A 15266-nucleotide genomic window follows, 5' to 3' on the forward strand; every position below is an offset into this window, starting at 1 on the left:
AAGGTGCTACACTCAATATGCCAGGAAGTTTGGAAAACTCAGCAGTGGCCAGAGGATTGGAGAAGATCAGTCTACATCCCAATCCCAAAGAAGGGCAGTGCCAAAGAATGCTCCAACTACCGCACAATTGCACTCATTTCACACGCTAGCAAGGTTATGCTTAAAATTCTACAAGGCAGGCTTAAGCAGTATGTGGACCGAGAACTCCCAGAAGTGCAAGCTGGATTTCGAAGGGGCAGAGGAACCAGAGACCAAATTGCAAACATGCGCTGGATTATGGAGAAAGCCAGAGAGTTCCAGAAAAACATCTACTTCTGCTTCATTGACTATGCAAAAGCATTTGACTGTGTCGACCACAGCAAACTATGGCAAGTTCTTAAAGAAATGGGAGTGCCGGATCACCTCATTTGTCTCCTGAGAAATCTCTATGTAGGACAAGAAGCTACAGTTAGAACTGGATATGGAACAACTGATTGGTTCAAAATTGGGAAAGGAGTACGACAAGGCTCTATATTGTCTCCCTGCTTATTTAACTTATATGCAGAATTCATCATGCGAAAGGCTGGACTGGATGAATCCCAAACCGGAATTAAGATTGCCGGAAAAAATATCAACAACCTCAGATATGCTGATGATACTACCTTGATGGCAGAAAGTGAGGAAGAATTAAAGAACCTTTTAATGAGGGTGAAAGAAGAGAGCGCAAAATATGGTCTGAAGCTCAACATCAAAAAAACTAAGCTCATGGCCACTGGTCCCATCACCTCCTGGCAAATAGAAGGGGAAGAAATGGAGGCAGTGAGAGATTTCACTTTCTTGGGTTCCTTGTTCACTGTAGATGGTGACAGCAGTCACGAAATTAGAAGACGCCTGCTTCTTGGGAGAAAAGCAATGACAAACCTAGACAGCATCTTAAAAAGCAAAGACATCACCTTGCCAACAAAGGTCCGTATAGTTAAAGCTATGGTTTTCCCAGTAGTAATGTATGGAAGTGAGAGCTGGACCATAAAGAAGGCTGATCGCCGTAGAATTGATGCTTTTGAATTATGGTGCTGGAGGAGACTCTTGAGAGTCCCATGGACTGCAAGAAGATCAAACCTATCCATTCTCAAGAAATCAGCCCTGAGTACTCACTAGAAGGACAGATCCTGAAGTTGAGGCTCCAGTACTTTGGTCACCTCATGAGAAGAGAAGAATCCCTAGAAAAGACCCTGATGTTGGGAAAGATGGAGGGCACAAGGAGAAGGGGACGACAGAGGATGAGATGGTTGGACAGTGTTCTCGAAGCTACTAACATGAGTTTGGCCAAACTGCGAGAGGCAGTAAAGATAGGTGTGCCTGGCGTGCTCTGGTCCATGGGGTCACGAAGAGTCGGACACGACTGAACGACTGAACAACAACAACAACAACAACTGGCAAGCCAGGTGCCCCCCTCCACCCCCTCCACCTCTGGTTCTTCCTGCCAAAGTGCAGAACCTTTCCCCTCTTGAAATTCTTTTTGTTACAGTCATTGTGAATCCTGTTTCTGTCTTCTGTGGCACTAGCTCCTTCTCCCAGTTTGGATGGGGAACAAGCCAAGGGAAGGAAAATGTGTGTGAGTTGTTGGTTTATGCTAGAAGATGAGGAGACAGAGACATTCCTGCTCTATGCCGGGCTCCAAAGCTGAGCTTGAGCCTTCCTGGGAACCTAATGCAGAAGCAAGATCTGTAAGAGGGGGAGCCCCTCTATCTTTTGCTCAGGTTGTATATATGTGCAAATAAAACCAGGTATCCTGAAGACTCCACAGTCTCTGCTAACGTTCGTTCCCAGAAAACAAACCCCGGGTAAGGAGAAGCACTCCTGGACTTTCTTGTTCCACAGAGATTGGGGTTCTGGGTAAGAAAAGGACACACCCGAGAGGTCAGAGGAATGGCGGATCATGGCATCTCAAATGACATAGGTGCCCTGTATGATGCAAATTCTGGCGCTGCCTCCCCCTTGCCTCACACCTTCCATAGCATTTCATAGTTGTTGCCTCCCAGAAGCTGTGCACCCGGTGCAACCGAACTGGCCGTGTTCCAGTTCTACCAAAAATTGAAGGCGATGCATTATGTAAGATGAGTTTTGAGGCTGAAATCAAAGAGCTTGTGAATGGCAAAACTAGGAGAAAATTGTTCAAATAAGAATAAAGTAAGTATACAAAAATTTGAAAACGAAAATTTTATTTTCCGGTTTATTATTGTATATGCTTTGAAATATATTGATATACTGTATTTTCCGGCACACAAGATGTGGTGTATATACTGGGTGTATAAAAGGACCCCCAACATTTCCAGTTAAAATATAGAGTTTGGGATATATTCGCCGTATAAGACTACCCCTCTTCCAACGCACACCAAATAAATTTTTTTAAAAACATATTTGATTTCAATATGGTAATTATAATTCAAATACTTATGACGTGCAGGTACTTAGCAGGAAAACTGTCACTTATAAACATAAGGTTGTTCGTCATCAAACATGTAAACATAAAACAGTGCAAGTGGATTAAAGTTTTCCCAATTTTGTTTGTTTTCTAAGCTGTCAACCAAACTGGAACTGATGATGATAGGAAGATAACAAACAAAAGAGAGAGCGAGAGAGCAAGTGCCGGGCCAGTCCCTGGTGAGTTAGCAACACCCATCATAACTGCAAGCTACAGTATTTTTACAGGTTTTGCTGGCATGACAGTTTCCCTTAAAAGCCTTCAAAATCCTCCTCTTCGTCATCTGATATCATAAGTACATCAATGATATCTTGCGGTGCATTTGTAAGGCAGTCATCGTATGGATCAAATTCCGTATCGGATGGTGTGGTCTTAGCTTCGGCTTCCTCTTCATCTTGCCACAAGTAGTTGTCCTCCGTACCATCTAATGAATTTGATATGCCACACTTCCTGAAAGACTTGATTACTGTTTCTGCACCAATATCATTCCAGGCTTTTATGACAAACTTGCACAAAACACCTAACTGTGGAGCACGCATGTTTCCTCCTTTTGTGAATGACTTTTTGCCGCTAACAATCTATTCATTCCACTGTTCTCGAATGCGATCTTTAAATGGCTTGTTTAGGCACACATCCAGTGGCTGTACCAACAATGTCAATCCTGCAGGAATAACTGCCGCATCTGTGTTTAGTCTTGCATACCTTTGCTTGGTGTTGGGAGTTAAATGAGCCCTGAACAGATCCCTCACCAGTAGACTATGTTTTTTAATAAGTCCACCTGGTTGCCTGCTCCATACATTATCAAGCCATAGCTTTACCCCTTCTTCATCCATCCAGCCTTTTTCATTCACATGTACAAAACAACCAACAGGGAACTTGCGTTTTGGCATTGTTTTTCTTTTAAAAAATAATCATTGGTCTCAGTTTGGCTCCATCAGCTGTGCATCCTAGTACCACTGTAAAACTGGACTTCTCATGTCCTGTTGTTTTAATTAAAATTGTTTTTTCACCTTTTTGATGGACAGTTTTATTTCCAATCATATCAAAATTCATTGGAGTTTCATCCATATTTCCAACGCATAGCCATGTTTAGTGCGCTGTTGTATTACATTTTGATGGAAACTATCTACTTTGCTATCAAGATCTGCAGGTAATATTTGGGCCATTTTTGTCTTTTGCCTCAATACCATATTATGCCTTCCCATGAATCTAGTACACCAGGATACAGTGGCCTTAAATCTGTTGCTGTGATCTGGGTTAGATTTGGCCCACTGAAGTGCAAACAAACAAACTTGGTTGGTCTCTAAGATGCTACTGGAAAGAATTTTATATTTTACTAGTGGTTTAAACCCGTTAAAATAACGGGCGCTAGAACATTTCTGACACAAAACCCAAGGTCCTGAAGTGTAGGGAGCAGGGCAAACCATGCGCTCCCTAAACGGCGTTAAGATTCCTGAGGGAGAAATGACGGCGTGTTTCCATTTATTGTTCCTGTCCTAAACATACTTACTGCACGAAGCATGGTTTGCTGCCTCCTCCTCCTCCTCCTCCCCTCACTTTCTGCGCGCGCGCGATGCTCTCCGCATACCTGTCACTCGCCCAGAAATAACACGCTGCCGCAGACACCCACGGCTGACACCGAGCTCGAGCTCAGCAGAACCCTGCCTTAATCCCGCCCCTCCGGTCTGGGCTGCCTGGTGGGCTAGGCCTGCGCTTGCTGCTGAGGGAATGGAGTTAAGGGCTGGGAGCAGACATGATGGTAGGTTCCTGCGGAGCTCCCACCGCCGTTGTGGTGAGGTCTTCTGGCCGGGGGAAGGGGCAGCCGAGGGAGAGCAGTGACAGGAGGGGGCTTTTTCCCCTGGAGTGGTGTGGGGCTTGGGGACGGTAGAACAGGTTTCCTTCCGGATGTGTGGGGATCCCAGTCCCTTTCGGCGGCGGAGGCGGCGGCATCATCTCCCGGGAGGCTTCACCCCCCACCCGGTTCTCCTCCTCCTTCTGCCCAGCGGCGATAGTGGCAGCGTGGCCTCCCTTCTCGGCATCCCTTCAGCCTCTGGAGCGCCAGCATTCCATTTCAACCGCCGCTTCAACTGACGCTGCTGCTCCTGGCCCAATCTCTCTGCTCCAATCCCTGTGTCCGTGGGGCACATGCTCAGTAGCGCAAACCCAGAGACACAGGGACTGGATGCAGAGACACTTGCGTTTTATATATATAGATTTCGTGTCACTACCTAACTGTTTTGGCAATGCTCATTCACCATGTCTGCTACATGTTTTTCGAGTTCTGGCCAATGTGGGGTGCCTCTTCTTAATGCACACTTACCCCTTGGCATACTCTTTAACGCTTTTTCATTTGCTTTCCAGTCCTGAACCATCTTTTCTGTTGCTCCATATTGTCTTGCAGCAGTGTAGTTATTATGTTCCATAATAAGTTATTATGTTTACAACTTTAAGTTTGAAACTGGATTCATATTTCTTTCTTCTTGCTGGTGGAGCCATGATGGGGTTTTGACTGTTGGACATTTGTATACGTCTGGTTGGCTGCAGGAAGCTCCTGCAGCCAATCAGAAGCCGTGCCAGCGTCGCCGCCCACACAGAGGCATCCGTGGCTTCTGGTTGGCTGCAGGAGCTCAGCCCCTGTGCAATTGGTGGGATTCCCCCTGCAGGCTGACCAATCCTGCAGGCCTTTAACCTTGAGACGGGCGGGAATTCATCCTCTATTCGCCCAGCTCCCAGCTGCATCGGTTCAGCTCCTCCAGCACAGCTGAGCTCTTTGTCTCCCAGTGCGGCAGAGCACATGTTCGTAGATCAGAGCATGTGTTCATAGATCAGCTTCAGAGCGGATTGTGGCTGCTTCCCTCAAGCCGAGCTGAGCCGTGCAAAGCGCGGAGACCTACTGCCCTTTGTCTCCAGCTTCTCCATGTGCTGCCTCAAAATCTCATAATTCCCGAAAATTTTGGTCCTTAATAAATAGAAGAACGAAGAAATATCCCTTGACGGTTATTCCGGCCCCTACGTGGGAACAGTTCCTGAGAAAGTATTTCTCCGTGGCAGAGACTCCAGTCACTCACTTGGGTCCTTCCTTTAGTCCCCTTCCTGTTTGGCCAAATACTGACCCTGCCGAAATTCTTGAATTGATAGCTCAGTTGAAAACTGGTAAGGCCCCTGGGCCGGATCTGGTTCCGGCTGAGGCTATAAAGCTTCATTCTGTATGGTGGGCAGGGATATTAGCTAAAACCTTTGATGCAATAAATGCCACTGGCTCAATACCAGCAATGTGGAAGGAGGCCATTATAATCCCTATCTATAAAAAAGGCCCCCCCCGGTGACCCAGGGAATTACAGAAACATTAGTTTGTTATCCATCATTGGGAAAATATATGCCCGTTTTCTGTTGGTAAGGTTGACAAAGTGGTCTGATGAGGCTAACTTGATTGGCCACGAACAAGCTGGTTTTAGATTAAACCGATCCACAACAGATCAAGCAATTGTTCTTTATCATTTAGCCCAGAAATATTCGACACCCCGACGGGGCCAACTATGCGCTGCGTTCATAGACTTGAAGGCAGCGTTCGACAGTATCCCGAGAAAAATACTCTGGGATAAACTTGCCTGTTGGGGTATAGATAAAAGGCTTCTGTGGCTTATTTCCCAACTTCATGATGGGTCCGTGGCCAGGGTGAGACTAACACCTGCTGGTGATCTAACTAAGCCTGTGCCAATAAATAGGGGAGTACGCCAGGGTTGCATTCTAGCGCCATTACTTTTTAACTTATTTATCAGCGATATGAGGAACCCCCTAGCCGACGCACACAAATTTATTCACGCCCCGCGTATAGCAGATTATCGCTGTCCATTACTTCTTTACGCAGACGATGCGGTGCTACTCTCCTACTCTAGAGTGGGTTTAAGGAGGGCACTAAAGATTCTTGTGACCTACTGCCATTTAAATCACCTGTCTATTAATCATTCCAAGTCTAAAGTATTGATATTTTCAAGGAGTCGGAAACTCTATCCGTGGAAACTGGAGGGAACGAAAATTGAACAAGTGTATAAATTCAAATATTTAGGAATTTATTTTCAGTACAATATGGGGTGGAAATCACAAGTCGAATACTTATACAATAAGACAAAAGCCCTGACTCACTCTCTCCTCCGTTTTTTCTTTTCTGAGGGGGCCTTATACGTTCCTGCAGCTCTGAAAGTGTACAGCATTAAAGTGATGGCCACAATGGCTTACGCTGCCCATGGGCTGCTTTTGCAAATCTTGCACCTTTAGAGTCAGTCCAAAGCCAATTCTTACGCCAACTATTAAAACTACCATCATGCGTAAGTAATGCAGCCATTCGCTTAGAAATGAAGATCCCCTCAGTTGAGTCAGTTTTGTGGAGGCGAGTTTTGATTTATTGGCTAACCCTTTGGCATAAACTCCCGAACCACTATCTTATTCAATGCATGTGGCGGGATGATTTCACAAATTTGTGGACTGGAAAAATCCATGCCAAATTGCTGGCTTATGAGATTTCTCCTTCTGAATTGCTCAAATTGGATCTTACAGCGGCAAAAAGGTGCATAAATCAAAATCTGGAAGATGTGGAGCTATATCAAAATCTCTTAACTGGTGGAGGAGTTTGTTCACCGTTAAATATTGGCATTACCCCTATTTACCAAGTTCCATCTTATTTAACATCTCTCACGGTTGCTTCTCATCGATACGCCTTCATTAAAGCTAGGTTTAATGCTTTCCCATCAAACGTGCTGAGTCACAGATTTACTAAGGGCCACGTTTCCCCCATGTGTGCCTGTGAAAATAAATCAATTGAATCTCTACAGCATGTAATGTTCAATTGCCCTATGTACAGTTCGATCCGTGCCAGTATATTAAATCCGATAATTCAGTCCATTGCGGATAAGCCAGTTGACCTATGTCTTGCTTGGGCTCTTCAAGATGTGGACCCTTACATAACCCTACAGGTTGCTAGATTCCTAACAGCTGTTATTGCGTATAAGAGACGAAATGGGATGTTAGCTGATTAATGAAATTACAAATATGTTTTCCAAAACGAAATTAGTCACTGATTTTAGTTTTATGCTTAAATTTTTAACTTTTTTAAAAATTTCTCTGAGATATGCTTTTATGGAAATGTTAATATTGGTCCTTGTGAGTTGTGTTTTTATTTGCGGCTTGTACGGTGCCGTTGTTTTATTTGATTCTCCTTTGTTTGTTCTGTTTGTTCTGTTTTTGTATTGTAAGATGGGCGCAAATGCCGAATAAACATCTATCTATCTATCTTCTCCATGTGCTGCCTTTTCTCCATCCAGCATGCCAGCCTCCCTAGCGCTCCAGCAGCAGTGGAGATACAAGTGTGTGCCAGATGGGTGAAAGAGGTGTGTTTTTCCAGGCACAGCGCAGCCGTATGCAGCGACTGCAGATTCTCCAGTCCAGCTCAGAGGTTTCAGCACCCGCCCTATAAGACGACCCCCGATTTTTATACACTGGAAAATACGTATATGGAGGAAGCAACATCTTTTAAGTGCTTTTGGCCTCTAAAGGTCTTAATCTGGACACTGCCCATTGCCAGAAACCCACCGCATGTTCTTAACACTTTCAATCTTCAAAGCCTCACCCTCACAGCAGTGCAAAAGGAATTTACATACATCAAATTGTGCTACTCTTTGCATTTTAAAAAGTTACCTGACTCTGAGTCTGCTTTTTGTTGGGTGACCTGATTTGCATTGATTTTTGATGTTTCTGACTGATACTCTGTAACCTGCCTGTTGGCCAACAGCAGGGTCTTTTTACACACACACTTGCAGGTTGGAGAGGGGTCAGTCTGGATAATACCCTAAGTTCCTTCCTTTTCCTGGAAACCCTGCTTTAAAGCAACATTTGCCTTTGGCCCGCAAACATGGGACATGTCCAGGTTTGTATTTTGTTTTCCTCATGACCTTTGTGCATCTATTTTTTATGTTTTAAGAGGGCAAATTGAAAGAGAAATTGTATTGCAAGTTGCAGAAGAATAAAAGGTTGCATTTGAAACAAAAGCACAAAAACTGGGGGGTGGCCTCCTCAAATATTTTATTGGGGGGGCAGACACCCCTAAGCCTTTAAAGTTGGCACCTATTCCCTACACCCACAGGTCTCAGGATGTTTACTGTGGGAATATGGCCAGGTGTATCTTCCACGTCTTCTGTCCACAAGCCACTCTTCACAGGCAAGACAAACTGGAACACCTTCACAGTATAATCCCAAAAACCTGGACTCACAACTGCTAGCTGTGAGCACCAACTCAGCAAGCAATAACCAGATGTCGTTCCAGAGGTTTTAGAAGTAATCCTTCTTTTATTTCTACAAGTTAAACATATTTACAGAATACACAGACTGTGTGAGTTTGCAGCTTCTCACTTCAGTCACCTAGCAGAGAAAAGAACAGCACAAATTTTCCACAGAGCTGAGAGTTAGGAACACAGTATCAAAGTAAACTCCTCCCCTTTCTCTCTCCACTGAATCAGGAGATTTTCAGAAAGGGAGGGTTGAAAATGCTAACAACCTCCCCTTTTTTCATTCCGACCTTTATGAAAATCTAACACAAATGTAACCTCTTTACATATACACCAAGTTGTTCCTTATTAACAGCTTTGGTCAAAGCATCTGCAGGAATTTCCTTTCCTGGCATATATGAAACTTTCACAACTCCACTTTTAATACACTCTCTGGCCTGGTGCAATTTAATTTGTAAATGATTCATTTGCACCCTTCTGAGTGGATTAACTCTATGCAGGCTTTGTTGTCCTGGTAAACCTGAATTGTACAAGAAACTTTCACTCTCACATCCTGACATAGTTGTTGCAACCACTCCACATCCATGAGAGAATGAGTTGAAGCGTTGAGTTCAGCTTCACATGTACTCATGCTCACTGTTGCTTGCTTTTTGCAAGACCAATCAAACAAACCTTGATTGTATAAGTAACAGACACCTGATGTACTCTTGCCGTCCATTGTGTCACTGCCAAAACTGGCGGCTGCATAGATTTCTAGGCCTCCAGACTTTTGACTAGTAAGTCTTAGCCGGTGATGTACACCAGTGTTTTTCAACCACTGTTCCATGGCACACTAGTGTGCCGCGAGATGTTGCCTGGTGTGCCGTGGGAAAAATTGAAAAATTCAAGAGAATTACTTTATATATAGTCAATATAGGCACAGAGTTAATTTTTTAAACATTTTCTAATGGTGGTGTGCCTCGTGATTTTTTTCATGAAACAAGTGTGCCTTTGCCCAAAAAAGGTTGAAAAACACTGATGTACACTATCCTTCAGATATCGAACAATGCATTTTAGTGCCTTGAAATCTTGCACTGTTGGATTATTAGTGCATCTGCTAAGTAGATTCACAGTAACGGCAATGTCTGGTCTGGTACACCTAGCTACAAAGCTGAGCTTGCCTAACACACTTCTAAACAATGTGGTGTCAGAAAACGCTTCAGCATTTGTATCGTGCTGATAACCTGTGACCATGGGGGTGTCTAAAACGTTTGCGTCAGTTAGATTCAACTTTTCAATCAAATCATTGATTTTATGTGTTTGGTGCAGCAAAATGTCACCTTTCTCATTTCTCTCAACTTTCAGAGATAGATAGTTACTGACTTCTCCTAAATCTTTCATGTCAAAATTTTGCAAGGGTGTTTTTGTAGATGTTTACATCCTTCCAGAAAAATAAAATATCGTCAATGTAACACACACAATACAGTTTCTGTTGATTGCACTCTTTCACAAATACACAAGAATCTGCTTTTCCTTGCTGGAAATCTAAGTAAAATAGTACATCAGTCAGTTTAGTGTCCCAGCAACGAGCACTTTGTTTCAGACCATATACTTTTTTCACTTGCACACCATTCTCTTTTTGATTTGTACGCCATCTGGTTTTAGCATGTAAATGTTCTTGTCAAGAACACTGTATAAAAATGTGGTATTCACGTCATGGTGAGAAATAGTCATGCCTTCTTCAGTGGCAAGTTTCATCAACAGTCTGGTGCTTTCACATTTGACTGTTGGTGAGCACATGTCATGTTAATCTTGGTCAGGAACCTGAAAAAAACCACGTGCTACTAATCTAGCTTTATGTCTGACAACTTTACCATGCTGGTCAGTTTTTATCTTAAATATCCACCGACTGTCTACAAATTTCATACCTGGTTCTTCTGGAACCAATTCCCAAGTTTCATTTTGTTTCAAGGAATTCAACTCAGACTTCATGGCATTAAGCCAAGGCTCTGCATCTTTAGCTGACATGTTTTGAACCTCTTTGTAACAAGTTGGTTCAAAGACTGAGTCTGAACTACTGGTAGTGACAGCTTTGGCAAATTCTTTGGGGAAATGCTTTGGCGGTATTCCTTTGGTAGCTCTTTATGCAAAATTATCAGATCCTCTGGGTCAATTTTCTCCCTAGGAGAACGTTGGCCCACAGTAAACAAAGGTTGTACATCTGCATCAGCCTCTGACTCATTTCTACCTGGGGCTTTAGCACTGTGAAAGTCTGAGTCAGAGTAAGACTCTTCACCACCACCACCACCACCACTAGATTCATCAATAGTGACAGGCTCTGCAGACTCTGCCTCTTTCTTTTCTGGTTTAGGTTTTGCATTCTCATAATCAGATAGTGGGTAACGCTGGAAAATACCAACTGTATCCCACTTAGGATTACAGTCCATACTCCTGGTCAATCTAATTGTTTTCGTGTCTGTCATCAGCACATGATATGAGCCTTTCTCATACCCCAGAAAGATACGTTGTACCCACACTTCTGAACCAAAAATTTTCAAATGCTTCACAAATGGTTTTCTCTGAAACAGCATTTTGTACAGAGTGCACCCGATGGCTGATTGATATCTGTGGTTGTAGACATATGTAAAACACAACAGTGCTTCTCCCCAGAAAGGATTGGGTAAGCCTGAGTCATGCAACAGTTTTAATCCCTTGTTGCAGGGTTTGGTTTATTATCTCACATAAACCATTTTGCCAAGGAGATCTGGGCGTGGTAGTGAGGTGCTCAATGCCCTGCTCAGCAAGCTAACTTTCAAACTCTTCTGAACAAAACTCTCCTCCTCTATCAGTGAAAAAGCTACGTATATGTTCATCGTGCACATTTTTAAGCCATGCACAAAACTGTTGAAACCTTGAAAAGGCTTCAGACTTCTTCTGTAGCACATAAACCCAAACATATCTAGAATATGTGTCAATCAGAACCAAGAAGTAGTGTGAGTTTCCTCTAGAGGGTGCTAGAGGTCCCACCAGGTCAGCATGTACCAGGTTTTGGTACCTCTCTCCCTGATTTCTCACCTTTGTTTGATTTTGTTCTCTGCACAAGAGACACACTTCATATGATAAGGACACTTTTGAACCTTCATGCCCTCAACTATATTTTGCATTTTTGCCACAGCCTGGGAATTAAGATGCCTAAATAATAAGTGATAATTATATAAACCATCTTTGCATTTAGCATAAAGAATGAGCTTATTGTCTTGAAAAATCTCAAGTCTTTGTGAATACCAGCTTGAGACCTTGAGATGTAAGCTGGGAAACAACAAATTACCTTGCAAATGAGGAACATACATAACATTTTTAACAGTTGCATTAAGATTCTGCAGAGAAATAGTTCCCTGAGCATAACTTCTAATTGTCATTCCGTCGGCCTGATGTATCGCCCCCTGCTGTTCTTCAAGATGAATAAAGATGTTCTTGTTGTTGGTCATGTGCCTCATAGCTCCACAACAAAAACTGAATGCGTGAGCTCATCAGAACAGCGAGAGATCAAACCTTTCGACGCATGCGATCCCTGAGATTTACTTCCTTGTGGCTCTGGGCCTCCTCCACCTTTATCTTTGCCTTTGAAGTTGCTCCTTTTCTTTGAAGTTGTCCGACACTGGTCTCAATAATGGTCTGCTTCTCCGCAGTTGTAACAACGCCGTGTCTTCAAAGCTTTCGCAGCAGTTTCACTTTCCCTTGCTGAATGCTTAAACACATTTTCATCAGCTTTGCCCCGGCTATCTTTAACAGTTTGCCTGCGGTCCCACTCATTCAAAAGTGCAGCAGACACATGGTCTGGTGTTAATCTATCATTAGGAAACATTGAAATCTGAGAAGCAATTGCATCATACGACTCATCTAGGCTATTAATTATCAGCATGGAAAAAACAGCTTCAGAAATAGTCAAATCTCTCTGGGCACGATCTTGTCTGAGGCGTTTCATCTGAGATAAATGACTGGGTAAATCAGCATTTTTCGGCAGCTCCATTCTACACAGTTTTTAAAAGTAAAGGACACTTGACCCTGCTCCTTACCTGAGATGTAAATCTCGAAGTTTGTCTCAGCAGCCAAGCATGCAGCCACCAACTACTGTATCAAACGCTGAACCATCTGTACGTCCAAATGTCCAGCAGGGCGGAAGGATCAGGAAGTTCCAAAAATCTCTGAGTGGTAAGGTAAATTACAAGAATTTCCTGAAATGGCCCTTCTCAAAAACAATCTAAGAGGGAAATCAAAGCAAAAATTTATTGGGCAATGGGAGCTCTACAGGAGATATATGTTAAAAAGCACCAAAAGCTTTATTTCCATGCCAGCATTTGAGGAATGAAAATAACGGGAATAAGATGGATGAAAGAATGTGGAGATTTTTGTTTGTTTGTTTAAGAATGTACTAGAGAGCATGTATAGAATGCTTTACTGAGTTGTCAGGATGAAGTAGAATTATAGTTTAGATTATGAGTTTTTCTTTTTTTCTTTCTTCTTTCTCTCTCTCCCTTCTCCCTTTGAACAAGTTGGTACATTGATTTTGGTAATACAGGTAGAATTGTGAAATTAAAATACAAACAATCAAAACGTTACTGTATGTGGTAACGTTTATTTGGCTTTTTGTAAATGTATTGACCAATGATTGTAATCGTGTATTTTCATTTTGTTAACTAAAACTATGCAATAAAAATATTAAAAAATAAATAAAAAATAGATGTCAATCAAACAAAGGTCTGGTTTAAAAAGTGTGGATTTGCCTGGCTCCTAAAGCTGTATAATGGTTTTTCTGACCTTTCTATGGATTCTTTTATGAGAATTGAGTTTGGAACTTTCACTGAAGCTCTTTCCACATTCCAAGCACTTATAGGGTTTCTCCCCTATATGAATTCTTTGATGGGAAGTGAAAGAGGAGCTCCGATTGAAGCTCTTTCCACATTCCAAGCACTTATAGGGTTTCTCCCCTATATGAATTCTTTGATGGGAAGTGAAAGAGGAGCTCCGACTGAAGCTCTTTCCACATTCCAAGCACTTATAGGGTTGTTCCCCTGTATGAATTCTTTGATGGGAAGTGAGAGAGGAGCTAGTAGTGAAGCTCTTTCCACATTCAAAACATGGATAGGGTTTTGCTCCTGTATGAATTCTTTGATGGGAAGTGAGGCTGTGGCTGTGACTGAAGCCCTTCCCACATTCCACACATTGATAGGGTTTTGCCCCTGTATGAATTTTTTGATGGGAAATGAGATGGGAGCTCTGACTGAAGCTCTTTCCACATTCCACACACTGATACGGTTTCTCCCCTGTATGAATTCTTTTATGGGAAGTGAGACTCTGGCTGTGACTGAAGCTCTTTCCACATTCCACACACTGATAGGGTTTCCTTTCCGTATGAATTCTCTGATGGGAAGTGAGATTTTGGCTGTAACGGAAGCTCTTTCCACATTCCACACATTGATAGGGTTTCTCCTCTATATGAATTCTTTGATGGGAAGTGAGAGACGAACTCTGACTGAAGCTTTTTCCACATTCCACACACTGATAGGGTTTATCCCCTGTATGAATTCTTTGATGGGAAGTGAGAAAGGAGCTATTAGTGAAGCTCCTTCCACATTCAAAGCACTGATAGGGTTTGGCCCCCGTATGAATTCTTCGATGGCAATTGAGATGGGAGCTCTGACTGAAGCTCTTTCCACATTCCACACACTGATAGGGTTTCTCCCCTGTATGAATTCTTTGATGGGAAGTGAGACTCTGGCTGTGACTGAAGCTCTTTCCACATTCCACACACTGATATGGTTTCTCACCTGTATGAATTCTCTGATGTGAAGTGAGTTCGGTGCTCAAACGGAAGCTCTTTCCACATTCCACACATTGATATGGTTTATCCCCTATATGAATTTTTTGATGGGAAGTGAGATGGGAGCTCCTACTGAAACTTTTTCCACATTCCACACACTGATAGGGTTTCTCCCCTGTATGAATTCTCTGATGCTTAGTGAGAGAGCTGCTATCAGTGAAACTCTTTCCACATTCCACACACTGATAGGGTTTCTCCCCTGTATGAATTCTTTGATGGGTAGTGAGATTGTGGCTGTGACTAAAGCTCTTTCCACATTCCACACACTGATATGGTTTCTCCCCTGTATGAATTCTCTGATGTTTAGTGAGAGAGCCGCTATCAGTGAAACTCTTTCCACATTCCACACACTGATAGGGTTTCTCCCCTGTATGAATTCTTTGATGGGAAGTAAGTTTAGAGCTCTGACTGAAGCTCTTTCCACATTTCATACACTGGTAGAGTTTCTTTCCAATGAGATTTTGTTGATGAGAAGTGGAATGGGAGCTCTGACTACAGCTTCCTCCACTCTCCAAATTTTTACATGGCTTCTCTCTGGGGATTTTTTTGTGGTCATCCTTGTTCTCGATTTCCGATTCATCATAATCTGCAATGGAAACAAACAGGTATAAGGGCCACAGGAACAAATGGAGAAGAACTGAAGGGAGTTGGGTGTGTGTTTATT

The 15266-nt window shown here is 42.9% G+C and overlaps 1 protein-coding gene across 1 annotated transcript in view; it reads right to left on the reverse strand.

Moving 5' to 3' along the window:
* LOC117045136 overlaps positions 1 to 15266 on the reverse strand; it is a 506969-nt gene that overhangs the window by 445318 nt on the left and 46385 nt on the right. The window contains 1 exon segment of the mRNA XM_033145927.1: positions 13540 to 15004. Coding sequence (XP_033001818.1) covers positions 13540 to 15004 — 1465 coding nt within the window.

Source organism: Lacerta agilis, chromosome 4, assembly GCF_009819535.1.
Source record: "Lacerta agilis isolate rLacAgi1 chromosome 4, rLacAgi1.pri, whole genome shotgun sequence".
Lineage (NCBI taxonomy): Eukaryota > Metazoa > Chordata > Lepidosauria > Squamata > Lacertidae > Lacerta > Lacerta agilis.